Here is a 27,963-nt window from a genome sequence, read left to right as displayed (position 1 = left end):
TCCAGCTAAACAAATACTAAATCATCGCCATTAGATGGAGTCAGTGTTCAAAGAAAATCACTATATACAATAAAATACGAATAACGTTCGTGATGGCTGGGCGATTGCTGGTTTAGATCATTTCAACAAATGTTTTAAAAATAGACCTCTAAGTGTTTGTGAAATCTTACACCTAAAAATGTGCTCAGCCAATGAAAGGTAATGACTCCATTTTTATTTTTCTACTGCTATCAATGGCCAACACGGTACAACACTTCATCCATGTCTTTTGGTGATCTCTGATCTCCTTATGAACTGTTTCTTACATGATGAAGATCAGCCATGGAGTATATCTGAGGTGTATATCAGGGTGTGCTTCTTCCCCACATGAGAGCTGTGATGTCCAGCAACATTCATATAGAAGACATTTCCCGCACTCAAGGCACTAATACACCTCGAGGGTTGTGTGGGATCCCTGATGTACAGGAAGACAGGACTTCAGTGAGGAACAATTCCCTCACTCAGGACAGGAGCTTCTCCCCCATGTGCAATCCCTGATGTCTGTAAAGATTGGACTTCCCTGAAAAACATTTTCCGCACTCAGGACAGGAATACGGCTTCTCCCCCGTGTGCAATCTCTGATGTTTGTAAAGAGAAGACTTTACCGAAAAACATTTCCCACACTCAGGACAAGAATATGGCTTTTCCCCCGTGTGAGATCTTTGATGCCTGACAAGATCTGATGTTTGCACAAAACATTTCCCGCACTCAGAGCAGGAATATGATTTTTCTCCTGTGTGAGATCTCTGATGTCTGACAAGCTTTGATTTTTTTACAAAGCATTTCTCACACCAAGAACAGGAGAACAGCTTCTCTTCCATGTTCAATATATGATGTTTGTAGAGATTTGACTTCACTGAAAAAGTGTGGACTCTCTGATGTGTGGAAAGAGAGGACTTGTCTGAAAAACATTTCCCGCACTCAGAACAGGAATACGGCTTCTCTCCTGTGTGAGACCTCTGATGTATGTAAAGAGTAGACTTCCTTGAAAAACATTTTCCGCACTCAGGACAGGAATAAGGCTTCTCTCCCATGTGAGACCTCCGATGTCTGTTAAAATGGGACTTCTGTGAAAAACATTTCCCGCACTCAAGACAGGAATATGGCTTCTCTCCTGTGTGAGTTCTTTTATGCACAGTAAGATTGGATTTAAAATGGAAACTCTTCCCACACTCAGTACAGAAAAAGCTCTTATCAAGGACGGCACCGTCCCTCACAGTCTGAGGTTCCTCAGGATAAGAGGAATACGATGGTCCATCTACACTGTGTGGTGCCGGATGGACATTTGAGGTAGTCGGGTTTTCTCCTGGACTATACTGTGTGATGTCCTCATCTTCTACTTTACAGTCTGGAGACAAAGTGAGACAATCCTCTGAGGTTTTCCTCATCTCCCGTCCATCTACTAAAATAGAAATACAAAGATTATTACTAGACATGAGCAGATTGGTTCCCCTAAACCAGGACTCCGCCCACATCAGGCAGCTTTGTCTCTATACAGACATATCCCTCCACCCATCACAGCCAGCAAACAAACCCAGGAGAATTGCTCTATTGCTCTGAGATATTGCTAGACCCAGGCATGCGGAAGAAGACCCAAGGAACTTGCCCCAGGTGCCTAGGTTGAGGAACGTCTATGGTGAAAATTAACATTTTGTTGCCAGCTGAACCCCAGAGTCTCCACAAATCCAGTCTAGATACATAAATTGTGTCTGCAGCACAGAGAAGGAAGATTATCCAAGAGAAATACAGGAATACAGGACGGGGAACACAGCTCAGGAAAGTGACCAGGGGATTACAGGCTGATATCAACCAATCAGTGAGCAGTATGGGTGGAGGAATGTATTTAGTGTTAATGACCCACCTGTGCTGATCTCTGTAGGAGTGTCCTCCTCTATAATTGTCCCCGTTATTCCATCCTCCTCCATAGACTGCTGATCATCCCTCGCATACCTCTCTTCTTCTTCTGCTTTAACCTCAACTTTTATATTTATCAGATCTTCACCCTAAACCAAGAGAATGATGGAAAATAACATCTGTAAAATATAAGCTCACATAAAAAATATTCACACATCATCTCCAAGAGTCTATATTCCAGATGTTCCCTTTCACCAACCTTGTAACAGTGAGGGATGGTGTGATCTTCCTGTGTGGAATCCCGGGAATACAGAGGACGGGGACATCTCTCTGGTGGGTTTCTGGTATTAGGTGGCTCCATCATGTCCTTGTGTCCTTCTGAAAACTCCTCCATCACTCCATACTCCTCATCCTCCTCTTTATACTCTTCTTTAACAACAATATTATCATCCCAGAAGTCTCCACTCTGAATATATAATAAACATTCATTGTAACAAGCATAATGTGCATAAATTATACAGTAACTACCAATAATTGTTCCTCATCTACCTGATCGGGTTTTGTGTAATTGTGATCTTCCTGTGTGGAATCCCGGGAATACAGAGGACGGGGACATCTCTCTGGTGGGTTCCCATTACTGGATCCATCTGTAGGAAACACACACACTGACTGAATACATTGTTTCTATGTGTTTATCAGATGATGGGGGATCTAGGTGGAGCCTCCGTACTGCTCTCTCCTTTACAATAAAGTCTCCTCTTACCCGGTGATGTGAGGGGCGGCTGATTGTCCATCATGACGTCCTTGTAGAGATCCTTGTGTCCTTCTAAATACTCCCACTCCTCCATGGAGAAATAGACAGTGACATCCTGACACCTTATAGGAACCTGACACACACAATGATACAGTCACCATCCAGACACATCCCTTGTCTGTTACTGGATAATGTCCCAGAATTCCCGGCACCGCTCACCTCTCCTGTCAGCAGCTCCATCATCTTCTTGGCGACTTCTAGAATCTTCTGCATGTTGTGTCTCTCAGGTTTTATGGAGTCACATGGAGGCACTGTGATGGTCATATGATCACCTGACTTCACAAGAGGAAAACTCTGTATTGGAGAACCAATTGGAACATCATGTTAGAATCCCAGAATGCTCCTCACCTCTCCAGCCAGGTCTGTGTTTTATTAATAGAGATAAGAGTGATGTCATGTGACCTCCCAGAATCCTCCTCACCTCTCCGGTCAGCAGGTAGATGATCTCCAGGGTGAGGTTTAGTATCCTCTCAGTCATGTGACTCCGGTCCTCCTTCATCCTCATTGATGTGGTCATGCAATCTACACAGGTTTCTCTGTTGAAGGATAGGGGAAATTACGTTGTGTATGGGCTGTATTGATGGTACAATATTAGTGTGATAGTCAGGCGTCAGGTTCGGAGACCAGTAGGATAAGTACAGAAGCAGGTCACCCTAGCGGATGACGTAGGCCAAGGTGCAGAGTCTAAGCACTAACTGATGGTAGAGATGGGTTTTGCTGCATATTAGTACCAGTTTGTGGTCCTCAGGATCACCCTACTAGGAGGTGAGCAACCCGGGGTCCAGTAGGAGATAGAACAGATAGCGATAAGCAGCAGTTGTCAGTAAACAAGCCAAGTAGGGGGGACAAAAGGGGACACTGTTGCTAAGGGGGGGACAAGAGGGGGCACTGGTGCTCATTGGGGAGACAAGGGGGCTCTGGTGACCAGTGGGGGGACAAGGGGGGTGGTGGTGCTCAGTGCAAAGACAATGGAGACAATGGTGCTCACTGGGGAAACAGGGGTGCACCGGTGCTCAGTGAGGAGACAGAGAACACTGGTGTTCAGTAAGTGAAGAAGGGGAGGGCACTGGTGCTCAGTGGGGGAACAAGGAGGCAGTGGTAATCAATGGGGAGACAAAGGGAGCACTGGTGTTCAGTGGGGACACAAGGGGGGCACTGGTGCTCAGTGGGGACACAAGGGGGCACTGGTGCTCAGTGGGGACACAAGGGGGGGCACTGGTGCTAAGGGGGCACTGGTGCTCAGTGGGGACACAAGGGGGGCACTGGTGCTCAGTGAGGAGATAAGGGAGGTCACTGGTACCCAGTGGGGAAAAAAGGGGGTACTGATATTCACTGGGGGAAAAATGAGTACTGATGCTCACTGGGGGGACGAAAGGGGTAACTGGTACTCAGTGGGAGGACAAGGGTGGCACTAGTGCTCAGTGGGAGGACAAGGGGGGCACTGGCGCTCAGTGGAAGGACAAGGGGGGCACTGGCGCTCAGTGGGAGGACAAGGGGGGCACTGGCGCTCAGTGGGGAGACAAGGGGGAAATGGTGCTCAGTGGTGGGGACAATAGGGACAATGGTGCTCAATGAAGAGACAAAGAGAGCAATGGTGCTCAGTGGGGAAAGAAAGAAGCACTGCTGCTCAGAAGGAGAACAAGGGGTGCAGTGGTGCTCAGTGGGGACACAAGGGGGGCACTGGTGCTCAGTGGGGAAAAAAGGGGGCACTGATGCTCACTGGGGGGACAAGAGGGGCACTGGTGCTCAGTCGGGGGACAGGGGAATGGTGCTTAGTGGTTGGGACAAGAGGGGCACTGGTGCTCAATGAAGAGACAAAAAGAGCACTGGTGCTCAGTGGGGAGAGAATGAGGGGCACTGTTTCTCAGTGGGGGAACAAGGGGTGCAGTGGTGCTCAGTGGGGGGGGGGGAGAAGGCAGGCAGTGATGCTCAGTGGGGGGGGGGGAAGAGAAGGCAGGCAGTGATGCTCAGTGGGGGGGGGGGGAGAGAAGGCAGGCAGTGATGCTCAGTGGGGGGGGGGGGGGGGGGAGAGAAGGCAGGCAGTGATGCTCAGTGGGGGGGGCTAAAATAAGAGCACTGGTGTTCAGTTGGGGAACAAGGGAAGCAGTGGGGAGAGGAAATATTTATTGCTTTCATCACATGTTAATATATATGTGGTTCACTTAATGTCATCATAACTATGTAATTTTTATGGATTGACAGCTTTTGCCGTTGTGCTTTCACTTTTCTTACGTCACTCATTCATTTATCCATCATTCTAATTTATTTTCTAATTTTAGTTGCACATTTTTTTATATATATATATATATATATATATATATATATATATATATATATATATATACACACACATACATACACACGTTTTTGCTTACATCCATCATACAGGCCTAGAACAAATATTGGGTTATATGTATTTTCAGTGACACACATTGAAAATTGAACCTGTGTCTGGTGGAGTCATGCTGGTTCATTAGTTGAATCAGCTGTTCAGTTAATTGATCAACTAATTAATTCAATGTGTGTTTAACTATGAACTATATTTATTTGCCATATGTTTCAATGTCTGTTAGCTATGAGTAAGCACTCTTGGTAGTGTGAAACGCGTTAGCTATTGTCGCTTTGCTGTCACCCACTTTTGTGTGACCTTGTTTCACGAATAAAAGGCATTTGAATTTTTCTTGGAGTGCGAGTCTTCCAATCATTTGTAACGAGAGGAAAGAGGCACTGGTTCTCAGTGGGGGGACTGTCATGAAATGGTTCACCTGCTGGTGGCGCTGTGCCTTCCAGACCTATAGGCTGCAGTGTCCAGCAGCAGGTGTCTCTCAGGAGCCAGAAGCTCATAGTAATCAGTCATCACCTGTTGCTCATTGCTGGAAGAGTATTTATTCTTTCCTGTGCTACTTCCCCTTGCCTTGGTGTCCCTCATCAATGTACCTGTACGTCTGGTCCTGTTCCTCTATACTCTCTCCCTGTTCCTGCTTGCTCCTTGGTCCCTCTCCCAGATCTCCTGTGCATGACCCTGGCTCTGATACTGACTACGCTTCTATTACACCTCTACTACGCCATATCCAACTGTCCGTATATATTTGGTTTAAGTAGTTGCTCATTGTTTTTTTTTTTTCTGTTCATTCATTTGATTCTCTGGCTTTGGTTTATGCAGTTCTGGTATATTGGAGGTGCCTTTATATTATTATTAAAGGGGCTGTAAAACATTCAAGGTTTTTAACCTTAATGCATTCTACACATTAAGGTGAAAAACCTTCTGTGGTGCTGCAGCCCCCGCTTTACTTACCTGACCCCGATCCTTCTCCGGCCGGGAACTAGCACACAAGCTCTAGCTGGTGTCTCGGGTCCTGATTGGATAGATTGATAGCAGCACAGCCATTGGCTCCTGCTGCTGTCAATCAAATCCAATGACGCAGGCACCGGGAGTCCTGCATTCTGTGTGAATGGACACAGAAGTAGGACTCGGGAGCACGCCCACATGGGTGTCCACCTTAGGAGAGCCTTCTCCAACATGGGCACTCGATGCGGGGAGGAGCCACCAGCACTGCCAGGGGACCTGAGAAGAGGCGGAAAGACGAACTGCACAGTGGAAGTAAGTATGGCATGTTTGTTATTTAAAAAAAAAAAAAGCGCCCGGTATCTCTGACATAACACCAAGGCCAGAAAAGACCAGGGAATCCATTTTGTCTCTGCTATTGCTGGCTGCAAGAAGCATCCAGAGGAGGTATTATACTATGCTTTGCCAGTGACAGAGGAAAGGGAATACAGTGTTAATTTCGTCAACGAAAACGTTTGTCAAAATTTACGGCATTTTGACGAAAACGAAATGAAAAGTACAGCACATTTTCATCCACTGACGAAAACTATGAGGAAAATGTATTCCGTTTTCGATATTGAATGAAAACAAAACAAAAATGTGAGGCAGGGACATTTACCCTTGTGAACGAACTTCTGGTTTCCATGGAGCTCCACCTGCTTCCGCTCCCTGCAAGCAAGCGACTATGTGCAGGCAGCATTACAGGCCTCAGAGTCTCACACCGTGACGAGTACGACTGCCAGAAACCAGAGCAACTCTGTGCATTACAGCCAGGCCTCCCGAGTCCCGACTCACGATGATCGCCCACATCCAGAGCAGAGAGCAGACAAAGCACCCACTGTGTGTACATTATAATTACAGCAGGCCTAAGGTGAGGCCTTCCCTCAGACCACCGTCTGTCTAGAGCACTGTGTGTGCATTACAGGCCTTCTCTGACCACTGGCAGTGGCATCCAGGGCACTGTGAATTACAGGCCATCCCTCAGACCTGAGACCACCATCCAGCACTCTGCAGCATTACAGGCCCTGTCAGACCACCATTCAGAGCACTCTGCAGCATTACAGGCCCCCTCGGACCACTATCCAGAGCACTGTGCACCATTACAGGCCCCCTCACTCCACCATTCAGAGCACTGCGCAGCATTACAGGCCCCCCTCGGACCACCATTCAGAGCACTGTGCAGCATTACAAGCTTCCTCGAACCACTATCCAGAGCACTCTGCAGCATTACAAGCCCCCTTAGACCACCATTCAGAGCACTGTTCAACATTACAGGCCTCCTCAGACCACCATTCAAAGCACTGTGCAGCATTACAGGCCTCCTCGGACCACTATCCAAAGCACTGTGCAGCATTACAGGCCCCCTCGGACCAGCATTCAGAGCACTGTGCAGCATTACAGCCCCCCTCAGACCACCCTGCAGCATTACAGGCCTCCTCAGACCACCATTCAGAAGCACTCTGCAGCACTACAGGCCTTCTCGGACCACTATCCAGATCACTGTGCAGCATTACAGGCCCTCTCAGACCAGTATTCAGAGCACTGTGCAGCATTACAAGCCCCCTCAGACCAGCATTCAGAGCACTATGCAGCATTACAGGCATTCTCGGACCACTATCCAGAGCACTGTGCAGCATTACAGGCCCCCTCAGACCAGCATTCAGAGCACTGTGCAGCATTAAAGGCCTCCTCGGGCCACTATCCAAAGCACTGTGCAGCATTACGGGCCCCCTAAGACCAGCATTCAGAGCACTGTGCAGCATTACAGGTGTAGCAGATAACATTTGGGATCAAATGTCACACGCATTGTAAATTTAGTTTTTGGTCTCGGGACAATAAAGGTTCTGAGGGTTAATTATGTAGGTAGGCCTTAACACCAGTCTGGCCAGGCTATGTTTGAAGGTTCAACCTGGTCATATGAACAGTGAGGGGCACATGACAGGCCAGAACCAAGTCTGGTTGGGTGTTTGGGTATCGGCCTTCTCGGAGCCAATCAGCTGGAGTGCTGGGGCCCGCTGAGGAGTCTGGGAGGGGGTACTTAAGCGCGTGTGGGTCACGTATTCGGGGTTCCGGAGTTGTTTGTGAGACCCGTGAGGGGTCCCGGTCACGGGGTGTTCGACATCCCGCAACATATTCCTGTCGGTGGCCCCTGATGGACCTATCTGGTCTGGGGTAGGGATCCGTCTGTTCCCGAGTCTCGGAACCAGCTGGTCTGAGGCGCAGTAACTGAGGGAGAATTCAAAGTGTCCGGGTGTGCTCTCGGCTTGGAGGGACACCGCAGCTCGTGGAAGTGACCGGGGGAGGACTCTTCGGAGGAAGGCCGGCAAGAGGCATCCTAAGAAGTGCCTGGTTACTGAGTTGGGAAGGACATTGACGAATTCATACTTTTCCAGTACCATTGAGGAAGCGGAAAACATTCCAGGTATGGTGGAAAAAGGTTCCTATTCACCCTTAGTTGATTGTTCAAGTTTTGAGTCAACGTGCTGACTGCCATGATCACTGGCTAGAGGTCTGTTCAGCCTTGAAGTACCCAGCTGTGAGTGGCAAATCTCTGGGTGGAAATAGAGACTTTGCTAAACCTGCAGTACAAGGTGCCTGAGTTCTTCACCCGTGCCCTCTGTTCCCTAAGAGACTGTGTTTGTGAAAGTTCTACTGCAAAATAAACCTTTTTAAAAGGAATTTATCTGTGTCAGTGTTCAAGTCGTTGGGTATCAACCCTGGGAACCCCTAGACGTGAAGGAGCAGGCCAAGAGAAGGTCTGGCCAGGTAAGTCCATTAAGTCAAGGTCGCCCTGAAACGGGTTATGGCCACTACACAGTTCTCCTCGGACCACTATCCAGAGCACTGTGAGCACTACAGGCCTCTGCGGACCATCCAGAGTGGCTAAATCTGTATCTGTGAGTTTGTCAAAACCTTAACACCATAAATAATAACATATTTGATTTTTAAACTCCAGGAGTATATAATGGAGTTTGGAAATTCTATAGAAATGCTTAAATCATGCATTACAATTTAACTAAACACGTTTGATTTTAGTTGACAAAAATTATTTTACTATACTAAAATGTACTGGAGATATTAGTCGACTAAAATGTACTGGAGATTTTAGTCGCCTAAAATACAATTAAAACAATTGCAGAAGACTAAAATGTGACTAAAACTAAAATGGCATTTTAGTAAAAGGACTATACCTAAAACAAAATCAAAATTCGATGCCAAAATTAACACTGCAAACATTAACCCTTTCATGACTAAGCCTATTTTTGGAATTTGGTGTTTACAAGTTAAAATCCATATTTTTTGCTAGAAAATTACTTGGAACCCCCAAACATTATATATATTTTTTTAGCAGAGACTCTAGAGAATAAAACGGTGATTGTTGCAATATTTTATGTCACACGATATTTGCGCAGTGGTGTTTTAAACGCAACTTTTTGGGAAAAGGGACACTTTCATGAATAAAAACAAAACAAAACAGTAAAATTAGCCCAATTTTTTTGCGTAATGTGAAAGATAATGTTACGCCGAGTAAATAGATACCAAACATGTCACACTTTATAATTGCGCGCACTTGTAGATTGACGACAAAGTACGGTACCTAAAAATCTCAATAGGCGACGCTTTAAATTTTTTTTACGGTTACCAGGTTAGCGTTACAGAGGAGGTCTAGTGCTAGAATTATTGCTCTCGCTCTGACGATTGCGGCGATACCTCACATGTGTGATTTGAACACCGTTTACATACGCGGGCGCGACTTCCGTATGCGTTTTCTTTGCTTCGCGAGCTCGCGGGGACGGCGGGCGCTTTAAAAAAAAAATATATATTTTTTAATTTATTTTAAAATGACTAAATTGTTTTATTGCTGTCACAAGGAATGTAAACATCCCTTGTGACAGTAATAGGTGGTGACAGGTCCTCTTTATGGAGGGATCGGGGGTCTAAAAGACCCCCCACCCCTCCTTTACACTTCAATGTATTCAGATCGCCGAAAACGGCGATTCTGAATACCGGATATTTTTTTAAAACCGGCGCCATTGGCAGCCGAGTAAACGGGAAGTGACATCATGACGTCGCTTCCGTGTTTACGATGAGGAGACTGGAACGAAGCCGATTACGGCTTCGTTCCAGTTCCTCCCCAGCAGCCGGAGGGGTCGGATCACTAATCGGTGCTCCCGATCGAGTGGGAGCACCGGTAACAGCGGCGAGAGGCGGCGGGAGGGGGGGATGTCCCCTCCCGCTCCTCCGGCATGACAGCCGAGCGGCTTTTAGCCGCATCGGTTGTTATGCCTGGATAGCCAATCGCCTGCTGAAAAAAAAGGTACTGGGATGATGCCTGCAGGTGCGGGCATCATCCCGGTATAACCCCCGGAAGCCGAGTACGCAGATCTGCGTACGCTCAGGGGGAAAGGGTTAAAGGAGCAGACCAGAGATCAGATGTTAGAATGCATTCGTCTTGCTCATTCTCTAGTTGATTAGGGCAGGATGTTTGATGATGTTCAGCCACTGATTCAGGTTGATGCAGAGTTGGCTTTGTCCAGTATTTCTAAAGGCAGTGATGACTTTTCTCCTCCGTTTAGTACAGCTCAGGTAGAATCCATGGTACATTCTCGAATTATACAAGGAAGGTGTAAACTGAGTTTTGCTCAACCCCTACTACAAGCCTGGTCCGACATATTGCACTCAATCAGCTTGCACCAATCCACTCCTGCTGCTAGATACCAGCTTGCTCAAGTATCCCCCTCTCTATCACCCATGGCGACCCCGGTTGCAGCCCAGCATACTTCCAACCACATGTCAGTGCCCCGTCTCCACTAGCTGCACTTTCCCCTTCTACTCCATTGCCCTTGACAACCCCCGCAGAAACCATCCTCAGCAACTACTCCCTCCTTTTCATCACCTCTTAGTTCTACTCCTCCATCAGCTGAACTCCCTGCTTGCAGCCCTGCAATTACTTGGAAAAACGTCAACGTCTAAACCTAAAAAGAAACAAAAACTTTTTCCAACTCGCATAATTCTGCCTTTATCTCCTGACCCAGCCCAGTCTGCCTCCGCACCTGCCGATCTCGTCAAGCCTGCCACCATGCCAGTTGTTCTGGTCATGCCCATACCAATGGAGCCTTCTGTTCTAGACCTGCCTGCCACTGCGTCAACTATGGGTCAGTCTACTCCTGACTCCTCCTCCGCCCTTCCATATTCAGGATTCTCAGTGCCCAGGCCTCATCCTACCGCAATTGTATCTGTTCAAACCTGTCTAAGAAGCTCTATCTATCCTTGGGACAGACTGACTCATTTGGCCAAGTGGGGCCCTCTACCTTTTCATAAAGCCACTATGTATCAAGCAAATTTTACAGCCTCCCAGTCTGACTCTACTGAGCTTCGACCCGCTACCCATATCCAGTCTGATGTTGCTGATCTCCTGCCTGACCTCGCTGATCCTCTGACCAATGCCCAGCCTTATGGTCTTGTTCCTGATACTGTGCCTGACGCCCAGCCTGCCCCAAAGGGACCTGTGCCTGATGCCCAGCCTGCCCCAAAAGGCCCTGTGCCTGATGCCCAGCCTGCCCCGGAGGGTCCTGTGCCCGGTGACCCACCTGAAGGTCCTGTGCCCAATGACCTGCCTGCCTCTAATGGTCTGTTGTCCCAATGACCAGCCTCTGATAAACCAGTGCCAGGTGTCCAGCCTGCCACCGATGATCCTCTGAGCAATGACTAGCCTGATCCAGACAATCCTCTGTCTGCCACTCAGCTGGGTTTTACGGACTTTGTATCTAGTGCCCTGCTAGATTTCCTCGACTCTATGCCTGCTGCTCAGCTAGATTTGAATGCAAAGTATGGGAGTCCACTTGTTAACGGGTTTGAAACCTTTGAGTCTTCTCATGCCTTATATGGGTTACCTGCTTGGCCTGAGATTCTTTTTAGCCTCAGTTGAGTCCCCCTGGCAGTATGTTGTTCCTAGGGCACCAAAGCTTGGTGGGCTGGATATATCCTCAGTAATTAGTAGCTGCATTTGCCCTCACAGCCCAAACAGATGTGATTACCACGATTCCAGGTGCACTAGGGTAGCTAGTCCTGGATGCCAGAAAAGCTACATGGTTATGACAAGACACTCTGGTGTCAGAGTCCTGGTATTGACCCCAGGGCTAAATTTGCAGATAATGTGTGGGACCTCAAATTTGGGGTACCTGCTGTTTTGAGGGACGCGGAGTAGCGAATTTTGTACCTCTCTGAGAATCTGGCCAACATAACACCTAGTCAGTTCCTTAACCCCAGAGGTGGGATACCCAGTCAGTCACCTGACCTAGGCGGTGGGACCTATTAATTGATCTTGGCAGCAGCGCAACCCATTTGGAACCTGGCACTTCTTCAGCTTAAGAGGAACCTTTTCTCTGGACTTGTTTTGCAGATGGATATCTTTTTTGAACCCATACAACTATGGCTGGTTTGCGTGTTTGGAGGCTGCTCCTTAGAAGGAAGGGGGGGACTGCCAGGAATTGGTTCACCTGCTGGTGGCACTGTCTTGTTGCTGAAACGGTATTTAGTCTTTTCTGTGCCCATTTCCCCTTGAATTGGTGTTCTGCCCATGTGCCCCTGATCTTCAAACCATGTACTTGTCCTCTGGTCCTGGTCCCATTCCTGATCCTCCGCCTACCTCCATGCTCCTGTTCCCGTGTACCCTCTCCCTGTTCTGGCTTGCTCCTTGCTCCCTCTGCCTGATCTCCTGTGCATAACACTGACTACGCTTCTCAGTCATATCCTACTGTTTGTATATATTTGGTTTAGGTAGTTGCTCATTGTTCATTTACTCATTATCATTCTCTGGTTTTGGTTTATGTGGTTCTGGTATATTGGAGGTGCATTTATATTGTTAGTAACTTTATTCTTAAAAAATGACATTATTTTATATCATGTTTGTGTTTAGTGTTCTCATTGCAAGTCCTCTGCGCAGTGAGGAGACAAGGGGGGCAGTGGTGCTCAGTGGGGGATGCAAGGGAGGCAGTGGGGAAGCAAAGGGGGCAGTGGTTCTCAGTGGAGGTACAAGAAAGGCAGTGGTGCTCAGTGGAGGTACAAGAAAGGCAGTGGTGCTCAGTGGGGGGACAAGGGGGGCACTGGTGCTCAGTTGTGGGACAAAATGGGACACTGGGGCTCAGTGGGGCACTGGGGCTCAGTGGGGCAACAAGTGGGCACTGGGGCTCAGTGGGGGGGGGGACTTGTGCTTAGTGGGGTACCAGAACCACATAAACCAAAACCAGAGAATGAGTAAATGAACAATGAGCAACTACCTAAACCGAACAATGAGCAACTACCTAAACCAAATATAGACAAACAGTAGGATATGACTGAGAAACATAGTCAATGTTATGCACAGGAGACCAGGCAGAGGGAGTAAGGAGCAAGCCAGGACAGGGAGAGGGTACACGGGAACAGGAGCATGGAGGTAGGCGGAGGATCAGGAATGGGACGAGGACCAGAGTACAGGTACACGGTTTGAAGATCAGGGGCAATAAGGGGGCACTGGGGCTCAGTGGGGCAACAAGGGAGCTCTGGTCCTCAGTGAGGGAGAGAAGGGGAGCTCTGGTGCTTAGTGGGGGGACAAAAGAGGGCACTGATTCTCAATGGGGAGACAAAATGGGACACTGGTGTTCAATGGGCTCAGTGGGGCAACAAGGGAGCTCTGGTCCTCAGTGAGGGAGAGAAGGGGAGCTCTGGCGCTCAGTGGGGGGACAAAAGAGGGTACTGATTCTCAATGGGGAGACAAAATGGGACAGTGGTGCTCAATGGGGAGAGAAGGGAGGCACTGGTGCTCAGTGGGGGAGACAAGGATGGCACTGGTGCTCAGTGGGGGAGAGAAGGGAGGCACTGGTGCTCAGTGGGGGAGAGAAGGGAGGCACTGGTGCTCAGTGGGGGAGAGAAGGGAGGCACTGGTGCTCACTGGGGGAGACAAGGAGGGCACTGGTGCACACTGCACTATGGTTAGATGGGGGGCACTGGTGCTCAGTGGGGGAGATGGGGGTATTGGTGCTCAGTGGGGGAGGCAAGGAGGCCACGGGTGCACAGCATGGTTAGATCGGAGTACTGGTGCTCAGTGGGTGAACAAGGGGGGCAGTGGTGCCCAGTGGGTGAACAGGGGGGGGAGTGGTGTCCAATGGGGGGACAAGGAGGGCCATGGTGTTCAGTGGGGGGGAGAAGGGCAGTGGTCCTCAGTGGAGGGGACAAGAGGGGCTTTGATGCTCGAAAGGGGGATAAAGAGAGCACTGCTGCTCGGGAAGGGGGGGGGGGCACTGGTGCTCAGTAGGGAGAGGAGGGGAGCTTTAATGCTCAGTGGGGGAACAAGAGGCAGTGGTGCTCAGTGGGGAGAGAAGGAGGCACTGGTGCTCAGTGGAGGGACAAGGGGGGCACTGGTGCTTAGGGGGGACAGATTAGGAGTACTGCCAGTCAGTGGGGGAGAGGGGCAATGGTGCTCAGTAGATGATGGGGGGGGGGCACTGGCTGTTTGATACCTTCTGGAATTCTGTAGTACAGGGGTCTCAACCTGGTAGCTCTTCAGCTGTTGTGGAACTATAAGCTGGAGGGCTGCCAGTTTGAGACCCCTGCTGTAGAAGATGTATCCCCTCTCTCACTGTTCTTGTCTGCTGATCTTTCCCCAGACACAGTGACAGTCCAGACATCACTGCTGCCAGTAAAGAGCAAACAGCAAAGGAGACTTCCTCTACTCTCTTCTCTGCTGGGCTGAAACTGATGACATTATCTAATGCAGAGCCTAGCAGAGGAAGCTGATGTTGGAAGTCTTCCTTTGCTGCTGGTTTTTTATTTACTTGGCTGAGGTATCTCTTCATTCGCATCCACAGCAACCCTCAAGATGTGCCCAGGCCTGGCTTGTCTACAGGAGTAGTGATACCGCTGCTGTCACTACTTCTGTCAGCGGTACCCTCCCCCCCAGTTTCGGCCCTGGATGAAATATTTGAATCTTTTGGGTTCATTCACCAGAGGGGAGATCGGAGAACCGATCACCCTCCACTCCATCAGTCATGCTGGTGCCAGGCCTGCAGGAGAAGCAGTGGAGCACAGGGTACATGGTGGAGATAGTTGGGCACGGGAAGGGGGTTTGGTATTTTCGAAGGAAGGATGTGAAAGTGCAAATTCAGTGCAAGCCAAATTTGAATCTCATCCCTCGTTACAAGCGACTGCTAAGGTGAGACATCTCCAAAATGAAGAGAATGTTCCTACCCCGTAAGCGGGGAAATGTTCTGCCCCTGAAGGGATTAATCTAGGTTTCCACACTATATATGTGTGTATCATCATCTGCTGGAGATAAAAGACATCACAGTGACTATGGAGGAAGAGGACGGACATGACGGGGGGTTACTGGGTGTAAATAGAAAATAAGATCTTATTACCTCCTCTCCTGCCAGTTCCAGTAATGTCTCCTCTATACTTCCTCCTGACTCACGTCTCACCCGGAATTTCTTATTTATACCGGATATCACTTCCTGTCTTCCATAGAGACTTCCTGTATGTCTCCGTATAAGTCAGATCACCACCTTGTGGAGGTTAGAGGGACTGCAGCCCCAAAAACACCTCATACTGTGAACACGGCCTTGTGCTGTGTGTATATGTACTGTAAATCCTTATGGATGGGGTCATCTCCACTCCCACCAAGGGGGATAGAAATATATTACAGCTTAGTCCACCCTTTCTCAACCAGGGTTCCTCCAAAGGTTACTAGGGGTTCCTTAAGTAACAGACAGTTTCTGTCTCTCGGTAACAATAATTTCATGATGATGTAAGAATGTCCTTCTCCCACTGACTACTAATATAAGGGAATCCTTCTCCTATTGGTCACCAATAAGGGACCAATACATGGACCACTTCGAATGATCTACAGGTTTGGACTGAACCCATGAGAATTTGGCTTGTTTGGGGGTTTGCGAATGGCTGAACTGCCTGGTCATAGTAATACTTCTGCTGCTAAATGTGGCAGCTTCCTGCTCAGGCTGGTTGATAAGGAGTCAGCGGACACAGGCACCCTAACACTCGCTTACATATTACCCCTGGCCCATTCAGTTGTCAATTGGGGATTCCCAACAACAGGTAAATGTAAACAAAATGTAAAAAAAAAAAAAAAAAAAAAGGTGTAGAGCACCCAAAAAAATTCATCCTAGGCTCTTCTGGTCTGGTATGGATTTTAAAGAGGAAGTAAACTATCCTATTTCGTTTGTACCTATAGGTAAGCCTATAATAAGGCTTACCTATAGGTACTGTAAATATTTCCTAAACTTGCACCGTTTAGGAGATATTTACTATATACGCTAGCTATTACGCCATCGGAGCATGCCCTTTGAAGGAACGGCCGCCCGTGATGTGACCGGCGGCTCCCGGCTCATGCCCGAGAGTGATATCATCGCAGTTCCGGCCAATCACAGCGCTGGAACCCACAAACCTGGAAGAAACACCGGGAAAGATGTCAGCATTGTGCGGGCACCAGTGCAGGGCTTCGTTCTAAGGTAAGTATTTCATAATGAGCTAGTATGCGATGCATACTAGCGCATTATGCCTTCGTCTTATAGATTTATTTATTTTTTTACATTGGGGTTTACAACCTTTTTAAGAGGGAATTCCCTCCTGAACCATACCAGGCCATGCCCTCAAAATAAGGAGAGTAGCTTGCCAAGTTCATTCCCTCCTGGTTGGACTGAGTACAATGTATGAGCTGGTATTGGGAAATATGAGGAATATGTACAAGATAAGGCATCAGGAAATTTATATCTGTCTGCAGAAAACAGGGGAGATATTGGAACTCTAAATTATGTTAACTCTTTAGTTGAAGAAGAGCGTTGAAGAGCTGAACTGGCTTGGTTTGATGTCACACCCAAATCTTATTGAAATCATTGGGAGCTGAATCTGTCAAATTACAAATACCCATTTTCTGTGGTAATAGGCAAAGGGTTGTCAAAAATGGCATGGGGGTTGGCACTTCCCTGGGGAACATGTACTAATGCTACTAAGGAAAAAAGAGTTTTAAATTGGCAGCAAATTACATTTCTCTTCCAGCCTTATTTTTTTTTTTATTTTACAAAAGATTTTATTGAGATTCAATCCAATTAGGCCAACAAAGAGATGGTTACATTGCATGTGAGACATACAAAAAAAATCAAGTGCCATGAAACATACACATCGGCAATGTAAAAAAATTGTAATTAAGTTTCAAATTCAGTACTACGTTTTAACGAAAGAAGATAAGTCTCTAAATGGGGGAACTTAGAAATCCAGATTTATTGTATTGTATACTTACTTGAGTCAAGGACATCCAGCTAAACATGGTAAAACATGAAAGGTCTAATCAAAGAGCTTTCATGTTTTACCATGTTTAGCTGGATGTCCTATAGGGTTACATATGGGTGAGAATGCAATGTACAACCATAAAAGTACTTTCACTGTAACCATCCTAACCAGGACTTCGCCCTGGGGCCTACAAGGCCTATAAAATAGATACACAGAATAAGGCTATTGTAAAAAAAAAAAAAAATTAGAAAGGAGTAAAAGAACAAGGAAAAGAAGACAGAAATAAGGGGAAGGAGAGAGAAAGAAGAGTCCTACGGGGTGTGCGCCAGAGAAGCATTAAATTAAAAGAAGCATATTATCAAGTCTAGAAGGTTGGGTATACGCTATACACAGTTGCCAGACCCTAAGAAATGTATCATGTGTGTCCGAGAGGAAAGCCATCAGCTTCTCATTTACCATGATATCATTCATTCAGTTTTTTACTGTTTCAAAGCTAAGTACCGGAGTTTTCCAAGCTCTCGCAATAGTCAATTTAGTTGCAGTAAATAGATGCAAAGCTAATTGGCACTCCGGACAGAGCAATTCTGCAATCGGTTTGCAAAGAAGGGCCTCAAAGGGGTCTTTTTTAAGGTTAGTGTGAAATATATTACAAAAGAGAGTATAAACCCTGACCCATAGTCTGCATACCTTCGGACAAGACCGCTAAATATGTGCCATAGTGCCCTCTTATGAGGAACCTCAGAAGCAGAGAGGAGATTAAGATGGGATGAAACGAGCCAGCCTAGGTACCACCTGTACAGCCCTTTGTAGGCGTTCTCCAAAATGAGAACATTTTTTGAACATTTAGAAAGAGCTATAGTCATGACCTGCCAATCCTCTGGGTCTATCTGCCTCCCTAACTCACTCTCCCATTGAAGATGGTAAGACCTCAATGGGGGTTTCTTAAAGGAGATTATAGATAAGTAGATTAATAAAATGAGACCTGGGGAGTGAGGTCATGTCCTACAAAGACTCTCAAAGGGGGTCAACGTGTATGGTGTAGGTCGAGATTTTATAATGGTGGTCTCTGCAGTGGATTCGCCACGAGATCACAGTTATCGGCGGCGGGAGGGTGGGTGGCACATTCTCCCACGCTCTCCTCTGCTTACTGGAGCCGTCGGCAGCGGCGGAGGCAATCGGGTCGTGCCACTTCCTTGGTATAGAGACGAGTGAGGCTAAGATGGCCCCCACTCATCTCCATACCATAGCAGGGCGGGAGCGACGTCAAAACGTCACTTCCGCCCATACCTCTTAAAGGCACATTTTTTCAATGTCATTTTTTCAAATGACAATTTTTTTTTTTATTGCATTTAAGTCCAAATATAAGATCTAAGGACTTTTTGACCCCAGATCTCATATTTAGAGGACCTGCTGTCATGCTTTTATTTTTTTTATTACAAGGGATGTTTACATTCCCTGTAATAGGAATAAAAGTGACCCAAATTATTTTTTTTTAAAAACTGTGTAAAAATAAATAAAATAAATAAAAAATGTTTGTTTTTTTTTAAAGCGCCCCGTCCCGACGAGCTTGCGCGCAGAAGCGAATATAATAATAATACATTTTATTTATAACGCACTTTCCATCAATAGACCTCAAAGTGCTACATAATTACAATAAAAACAAACAAATAACATAATTCAAAAAAATTTGCTAAAAAAAAAAATCCCTTTTTAAAAATGTCAGTAGACTGAGAAACCCTCAAACTATCAGGCAAAGCATTCCACAAACGTGGTGCCGCAGCACAAAAAGCCCCATCTCCCATGGTTTTCAATCTAGTTTTTGGAATCTCTAGACAATTCATATTAGTTGAGCGAAGGGAGCGAGGTAACTTTTGCAATCTAAGAAGTTCCTTAATATAAGGTAGAGCATGTCCATATATGCATTGATGGGCAAGAAGAGAGACCTTATACTCAATCCTAGCAGAAACCGGAAGCCAATGCAGAGATTTAAGAATTGGAGCGATATGCTCATGCTTCCGCACTCTCATTAGGATCCTCGCTGCAGAGTTTTGAATATACTGTAACCTCTGCATGCTCTTTCTCGGAATCCCAATGAGAAGTGCGTCGCAATAATCCAGCCTAGAGGAGACAAAGGCATGAACCAACCTTTCAGCATCGGAAAAGGAAAGAATAGAACGAAGTTTAGAGATATTACGAAGGTGGTAGAAAGAGGTCTTGCATACTTGATTTATATGTGCTTCAAAAGTGAGTTGGGAATCCATTTTTACACCAAGATTAGTGACTACAGACAAGACTGGAATTTTAGAGCCTGAAAAGGCAATACTAGTTATCAGCGATGATTTAATCTGCTGAGACGTTCCAATTATAATAAACTCAGTTTTGGAGCTATTTAGTTGCAAGAAATGTTGTTCCATCCACTCCTTTATCTCCTCCAGACAGGCGGTAAGGACTGAAAGGGGTGACTGCACTGAAGGAGTTTCAGCTGCTGCTTTTACATAAAGCTGTGTATCGTCAGCATAACAATGAAATGAAATATTATAGCGATTTATAATATGGCCCAAAGGAGTAAAATATAGAATGAACAAAATCGGGCCAAGCACTGACCCTTGGGGGACTCCGCAGGTAACCACATGCGGCTTAGATTTAAAATGACCCATTGTAGTTTGTTCAATCCTATCTGTAAGATATGACTCAAACCAGCTAAAGGCTAAGTTATTTAATCCGACGTTATAACAAAGCCTATCTAAAAGAATGCCATGATCGACAGCGTCGAACGCAGCCGGCAAATTCAACATGATAAGTAAAGATGGAGAGCCGGCATCAGATGACATACGAAGATCATTTGTAATTCGAACAAGAGCGGTCTCCATACTATGAGCAAAACGAAAGCCTGATTGAAATTTTTCAAAAAGGCTGTTATGCTTGAGATGATCCCGAAGATGACTTGCAACTGCTTTCTTAAGTACCTTAGATAAAAAGGGAAGATTAGAAATAGGCCTATAATTAGAAAGGACTTCTGGATCAAAAGTGGATTTTTTAAGCAGTGGTCTAATAACAGCACTTTTTAAGGCTGAAGGAACATGGCCAGTTTGAAAAGAGTAATTTACAACAGCGGTAATGAAAGGACTTAAAACTGAAACATGAGTTTTTACCAGGGGTGTTGGAAAAGGATGCAAGGAACAGGTAGAGGGCTTCATTTGCCTAACAATACCCTGTACCACTTCCAATGACACCTCTGGTAAACGATCCATTTGTTGCGGCACAAAACAGTTTAGACGGACAGTTTGAGCCAAAGGACCAGACAGAGAAGAACGAATATGATCAATCTTGGATCTGAAAAAATCCATAAATTCATTACACCGCTCTTCCGAAATAGCAGTAGATGATGGTGAATTTGGCTAAGCAGTTGATTTATAGTTGAAAAAAGCTGCTTAGAATTTCCTGGACTATTTCGTCTAACTTTAGAATAGAACTGTGACCTAGCCTCCTTAAGGCACTGTGCATATAGATGTTGATGCTCCCAGTAAATTTGTTTATGCACAGTGAGGCCAGAGGCTCGAAAGCGCCGTTCAAGAACCCGCCCCACTGCCTTCATCTTACGAAGCTCATCTGTATACCACGGGGCTGAGTGAGTAAAAGTAACAGCTCTCGTTTTAAGTGGGGGCATGAAAGTCCAACAGGCCGCTAAGCTGGCTATTATAATACGCCACTGCATCATCAACAGAGCAAAATTGTGTAGATAGATGCTGAAAATCCGTTGCTAGACGTTCCGGATTTATATTTTTTAAATTTCTAAAACAAAATGTCCCGCCTATGCTTAGAACAACTGGATGGAGATGTCAGATCCATCGAAATAGCCATATGGTCTGACGCACCTAGGTCATACACCTGCAAATTAGTCAGAGGAGCAGAATTCGTAATGACCAAATCCAAAGTAGGCCCCCTAGCATGTGTAGGGACATCAACGAGTTGCTTTAAATTAAAACAATCCAGCAACTGAAGAAATTCAGCTGCGGGATGGCATGAAGGGGTATCAACATGAATATTTAAATCTCCTAAAATAATAACATTTACATTTGATGTACAAAAAGTTGTTAAAAGATTTGATAACTCAGCAATAAATGATGAACTAAATTTCGGTGGCCTATAAACAAGAATGAATAACACAGGGGAAGGAATTTTACATTTAAAAGCAAGACATTCAAACGACACTAAATCTGGTAATAATTGCAGAGATAGCTCCAAATGGCTGCGATAAAAAACGAACAGGCCCCCAAATTCCAAATGCCAAGAACGCGGTGACGTACAACGGGACTAGAAAAAGGAAGTTCAATACCCAGTAGCCAATAGCTTCCATCTCGTAGTTGAATCTGAGCATGCGTGAGTTTTTGCGCGTCGGAAATGCATACACACAATCGGAATTTCCGATAGAACGTTTTTTAATCGGGAAAATTGAGAACATGCTCTTAAATTTTTGCTGGCGGGAATTTGGCCAGCTAAATTCTGATGGAGCATACACCCGGTCGCATTTTCCGATAAAAAGCTCTCATCGGTCTTTTGCTGGCCGGAATTCCAATCGTGTGTACGCGGCATTAGAGTTAGAGCGACTGCACTGCCAAGTACACTTGCAGTGCAAAGTGGATTTGCCTTTCGTAAATAACTCCCAATATTTTGTACTTTTTGCTATAATAAATATCCCCTTTTTATTAAAAAAAGCTATTTTTTCTAAGTTTAGGCTGATATGTATTCTTCTACATATTTTTGGTAAAAAAAAAAAAAAATCGCAATAAGCGTATATTGATTGGTTTGCGCAAAAGTTACAGCATCTATAAAATAGGGGATAGATTTATGGCATTTTTATTATTATTTTTTACTAGTAATGGCGGCAATCTGCGATTTTTATCGGGACTGCGACATTACGGCAGACACAAACTGGATGTAAACCTGATTCATGAAACTTGAGCAGGACACATATCTGCAGCGTTTTCTTATCTCTCTTCAAAGCACTATGTTCCACAGCGGTCTCCTGCTCCATTCTTCTGTTATCAACCTGACAACTCCTGACAAGTTCCCAGTCAACTGAGTTTTGTGTTGGGGAGGATGCTATAAATAGGATCAGGCCTGTAGCGACAGGACAGGCAAAACAAGCAATTGCTTGGGGCCCCGAGCTTGCCTGGGGCCCCAGCCGCTTCTTATAAGCAGGATTTTGACACAGCACAGAGCGGAGTGCACTGAGCACGCCCCTCCGCCTCCTATGTTTTCCTGTACACAGAGGAGGAGGTGGGGAGCAGCACACCACTCTGCCACAACAACGCAGCTGATCTGAGGTAGGATTTTAGCCGCAATCGCATAGACTCACTCCCAACAGTCCTGCCAGTGTGCCCCCCACCAGCACCAACAGCAGTTCCCCCCCCACCCCACTCTGAATGTCCACTCTCTCCGCTCAGCCTGAGTCTGCTCTCCGGAGTCCTGCCAGCAGCACACCCCCCCCCCCCTCTCCTGCAGCTGAATGTGCTCTCTCTTCTGCCAGGTTTGTGACAATTTCTGTGGGACTTGCAGAGGAGGGAGGCATGGGGGAGAAGGATGGGGTTGTTATGGGATGAGGGGGGGGGGGTGACACAAGAAGGATGAAGCTGGGATGAGATGAGGGGGGATAAGAAGGATGGCACTGAGTTGGGATGGGGGGGGGACAAGAAGGGATAAGAAGGGGAGGCAAGAAGGATGGAGCTGGGATGGGATGAGGGGGGGATAAGAAGGATGGCACTGAGATGGGATGAGGGGGGACAAGAAGGGATAAGAAGGGGGGGGGCAAGAAGGATGGAGCTGGGATGAGTGGGGACAAAAAGGATGGAGCTGGGATGGGATGAGGGGGGAAAAATGATAGAGATGGGATGGGATGAGGGGGGACAAGAGGGATGGAGATGGGATGGGATGGGGGGCCAGAAGGATAGAGCTGGGATGTGGGGGGCAAGAATGATGGAGCTGGGATGGGATGAGGGGGGGACAAGAAGTATAGAGCTGAGATGGGATGAGGGGGGACAAGAAGGATGGTGCTGGGATGGAATGAGGGGGGACAAGAAGGATGGTGCTGGGATGGAATGAGGGGGGACAAGAAGGATGGAGCTGGGATGGGATGGGGGGACAAGAAGGATGGAGCTGGGATGGGATGAGGGGGGACAAGAAGGATGGAGCTGGGATTTTTTCCCTCCTCCAGTGTCCCTCATTCTGAAGTTCAAATGTTGGGAGGTATGCAGGAGGTAGGTCAGTCATGTATGTCAGTGGGTAGGTCAGTCATATATGTCAGTAGGTATAAATATATGACAAAATTTATTACGCAAAAATGTTTTTAAATATATATTGGCTGTATCTATTTCACGCAGACAGAGATACACATCTAGCTAAATGATGGAGCAAATGGTGACTCAACACTAGCATAGAGTGACATATCCCGACATGTTTCGCCTTTTAGGGCTTCCTTAGGGGATGTTTATTGAGAGGTAGATGTGATACTGCGACTTAATGTTGAGCCAAATGGAGACCACGGACACTAGGCCGCACACAGAAAGGCTGGCCAACAGGAGCCCAGGGATAGGGCCAAAAAGGCCAGTCTCTGTAAATGAGTTGTTGTCTCATGAAGAGAGATGCCTCAGCGTGGCAGACCCATCTAGTGTCAGACACTAGATGGGTCTGCCATGCCATTTGGCTCAACGTCAAGTCGCAGTATCACATCTACCTCTCAATAAACATCCCCTGAGGCGAAACATGCATCACTCTGTGCTAGTGTTGAGTGACCATTTGCTCCATCATTTATCTAGATGTGTATCCCTGTCTACGTAAAGAGTGCCCCCTTGTCCTCTTTGTAGACTGTAAAGTGAATAACTCAACACCAAGTTCACTATATGGACCTCTTATATATTTGTACATTCCTCTAATCTTTCCTCATAGCTGAGCTCCTCCATGCCTCTTATCAGTTTGGTTGCCCTTCTCTGCACTTTCTCCAGTTTCCCAATATCCTTTTTGAGAACTGGTGCCCAAAACTGAACTGCATATTCCAGATGAGGTCTTACGAATGATTTGAACCGTGGCAAAATGATAGCTCTCTCTCTGGAGTCCATACCTCTCTTAATACAAGAAAGGACTTTGCTCGCTTTGGAAACCGCAGCTTGGCATTGCATGTTATTATTGAGCTTATGATCTACCAAAACCCCCAGATCCTTCTCAACATTAAGCCTCATCTGCCACATGGTCGCCCAATTAGACAGAGCATTGAGGTTGGCTTGTAAATTGGAGACATCCTGTAAGGACGTTATTCCACTGCATAGCTTGGTGTCATCTGCAAAGACGGAAATGTTACTTTTGATCCCAGACCCAATATCATTTATAAAGATATTAAAAAGTAAGGGTCCCAGCACTGAACCTTGGGGTACACCACTGATAACCTTAGACCATTCAGAGTAAGAATCATTAACCACTACTCTCTGAATTCTGTCTTTTAGCCAGTTTTCTATCCATTTACAAACTGATATTTCCAAACCTGTAGACTTTACCTTACACATGAGCTGTGTGTGCGGAACTGTATCGAACGCTTTTGCATAATCCAAGTATACCACGTCCACCGCCACCCCTCTGTCCAAGTATCCCACGTCCACCGCCACCCCTCTGTCCAAGTATACCACGTCCACCGCTACCCCTCTGTCCAAGGCTTTATTTACCTCCTCATAAAAAGAAATCAGGTTTGTCTGACAACTTCTGTCTTTCATGAATCCATGCTGTCTGTTGCTTAAAATATTTTTTCCTGCAAGAACTCGTCCATGTGGTCTTTTATTAATCTCTCCAGTATCTTCCCAACTATAGAAGTTAAACTAACAGGTCTATAGTTACTTGGTAAAGACTTTGTTCCCTTTTTAAATATAGGAACCACATTGGCCCTGCGCCAATCCAGTGGTACTATTCCTGTCATTAATGAGTCCCTAAAAATTAGATACAATGGCTTTGAAATTACAGAGCTCAATTCTTTTAGAATCCGTGGGTGGATGCCATCAGGTCCAGGTGCTTTATCCACCTTTATTCTGTCCAAATATTTCTGGACCATATCACTTTTGAACCATTGTGGATTTGGGGCTGTGCCACTACCACCCCCATTATGGACATGAGCTCCCCCATGCTCCTTTGTATACACAGAACTGAAGAAATGATTGAATAAATTAGCCTTCTCTTTGTCCCGTCACCCACTCTAGATTATTTTGTAAAGGACCTACATGCTCAGATCAGACCTTTTTACTATTAATATATTTGAAGATTTTTTGGGGTTTGTCCTATCTTTTGCAATCTGTCTTTCGTTTTGAATTTTCGCATCCTTGATTTCCTTTTTACATATTCTGTTATATTCTTTGTAACATTTAAATGACACTAGTGTTCCTTAATTTTATATTTTTTTAAAAGCTCTTCTCTTATAGTTTATAGCTTTAACTTTGGGCGTGAGCCACATAGGTTTTATTTTTAGCCTTTTAAACTTATTGCCCATGGGAATATACTTTGCAGTATTCCCACTTCTGTTCTGTGCCCATTGATGCCAATATTCTCTCGCAGTCTAAGTCCCGGAGAGCAACCCTCATCCTTGGAAAATTTGCTCTCTTGAAATTAAGTGTTTTTATCTTCCCCGTATGTGATTTTTGCTTACAGCTAACATCAAATGAAATCATGTTATGGTCACTGCTACCCAGTTGTTCCTTTATCTGAACATTAGTAATATGTTCTGCATGGTTTGAGATTACCAGGTCCAACAGAGCATCGTTCCTAGTTGGGGCCTCAATAAACTGGACTATAAAATTGTCCTGTAATAGGTTTATATATTTCTGCCCTTTAACTGTTCCAGCAGTGCCATTACTCCGGTCAATTTCTGGGTAGTTAAAATCCCCCATTATTATCATTGTCCCAGCCCTTTCCATCTGTGCAAGGAATGGAGTCTCCACCTCCTCATTAACATTGGGTTGTCTATAACAAACTCCAATGATTAACTTTGAACTATGCACATCTGTATGCAGTTCCACCTATAATGCTTCAGACTCATCACACTCTCCATCCACCAGGTCCTCTTTCAGACTCGCTTTGAGATCACTTCTCACATACAGACCCCTCCACCTTTCCTTTTTACTCTGTCTTTCTGAAAGAGTGCATAGCCAGGATTATTAATAGCCCAGTCATGTGAGGAATGAAACCAAGTTTCAGCAATACCGATTACATCATAGCTCTCCTGATGCACCTGACCCTCCTCCTCATGTCTCTCATCTTTCTCTTGGCAATGCCCCATAGATTCTCTATGGGGGTTTGGGTCAGGCGAGTTTGCTGGCCAATCAAACACAGTAATCCAGCGGTTATTGAACAGGGTTTTTGGTGCTTTTGGCTGTGTGGGCAGGTGCCATGTCCTGCTGGAAAATTAGGTCAGCATCCCCATAGAGCTTGTCTAAGGAAGGAAGCATGAAGTACTCCAAAATCTCCTGGTAGGTGGCCGCTTTGGCCCTCGACTTAATGAAGCACAGTGGACCAACACCAGCAGATGACATGGCTACCCAAATCAACACTGACTGTGGAAACTTCACACTGGACTTCAAGCATCTTGCAGCGTGTGCCTCTCCATTCTTCCTCCATACTTGGTTTCCCAATGAGATGCAAAATGCTCTCATCAGAAAAAGAGGACTTTGGACCACTGAGCAACAGACCAGGTCTGTTTTTCTTTAGCCAGGTAAGATGCTTCTGACGTTGTTTGTTGTTCAGGAGTGGCATGGCAAGAGGAATACGACATTTGAAGCCCATGTCCAGGATCCGTCTGTGTGTGGTGGCTCTTAATATACTGACTCCAGCCTCAGTCCACTCCTTGTGAAAATCCCCATCACTTTTGAATGGCCTTTTCCTGACAATCCTCCCCAGGCTGCGGTCATCCCTGCTGCTTGTGCACCTTTTTCTTCCAAACTTTTCCCTTCCACATAACTTTCTATTAATGCGCTTTGATACAGCACTTTGGGAACATCCAACTTCTTTTGAGCAATTACCTTTTTAGGCTTTCGCTCCTCATGGAGGGTGTCAATGATGGTTTTCTGCGCAACTGTCAGGCCACCAGTCTTTCCCATGATTGTGATTCCTACTGAACCAGAGATTTAAGGGCTCAGGAACCCTTTGCAGGTGTTATGGATTAATTAGCTGATTAGAGTGGGACACTTTGAGCCTAGAATATTGCACCTTTTCACAATATTCACATTTTCTGAGATTGTGGATTTGGGGTTTTCATGAGCTGTAAGCCACAATTATGACAAATCACGGCTTGAACTATCTTGCTTGGCATGTAATGAGTCTATCTCATATATTAGTTTCATCATTTAGGTTGCATTCGTGAAATAAATGATTTTTTTCGAGTTTCGAATGGTGCCGGATTTAAAAATATATATAGTATTCAGAATCGCCGAAAACAGCGATCTGAATACTTTGAAGAGTAAAGGAGGGATCCATAAAGAGTACCTGTCACCACCTATTACTGTCACAAGGGATGTTTACATTCCTTGTGACAGCAATAAAAAGTAATAATAAAAAAAAAAAAAAATTTAATTTTAAAATAAACAATAAATAAGAAAAAACTTTTTTTTTACAGAGCCCCCCC

General features: G+C 45.8%; 2 protein-coding genes and 1 pseudogene across 3 annotated transcripts in view; all 3 read right to left on the bottom strand.

The window, feature by feature from the left end:
- LOC143986854 (uncharacterized) overlaps positions 1 to 27,963 on the bottom strand; it is a 218,624-nt gene that overhangs the window by 120,105 nt on the left and 70,556 nt on the right.
- On the bottom strand, positions 193 to 2,545 carry LOC143989479 (uncharacterized; annotated as a pseudogene). The gene is made up of 4 exons (XR_013277037.1): positions 2,443 to 2,545; positions 2,153 to 2,359; positions 1,901 to 2,042; positions 193 to 1,441 (listed from the first exon to the last, which is right to left on the bottom strand). The product of XR_013277037.1 is annotated as an uncharacterized LOC143989479 (transcript).
- LOC143989501 (gastrula zinc finger protein XlCGF66.1-like) lies at positions 2,589 to 15,499 on the bottom strand. Its single transcript, XM_077489642.1, has 4 exons — positions 15,428 to 15,499; positions 3,129 to 3,243; positions 2,867 to 3,001; positions 2,589 to 2,780 (listed from the first exon to the last, which is right to left on the bottom strand). The coding sequence occupies exons 2-4, from the start codon at positions 3,222 to 3,224 to the stop codon at positions 2,589 to 2,591; spliced, it is 423 nt and encodes a 140-aa protein (XP_077345768.1). The 5' UTR covers positions 3,225 to 3,243; positions 15,428 to 15,499.

This window comes from Lithobates pipiens, unplaced genomic scaffold (assembly GCF_037356315.1).
Source record: "Lithobates pipiens isolate NorthernLeopardFrog02 unplaced genomic scaffold, aLitPip1_a1.2 Scaffold_18, whole genome shotgun sequence".
NCBI classification, from domain to species: Eukaryota; Metazoa; Chordata; class Amphibia; order Anura; family Ranidae; genus Lithobates; species Lithobates pipiens.
Note: the sequence above shows the minus strand (reverse complement) of the source record. Positions and strands in the feature narration are given on the sequence as shown.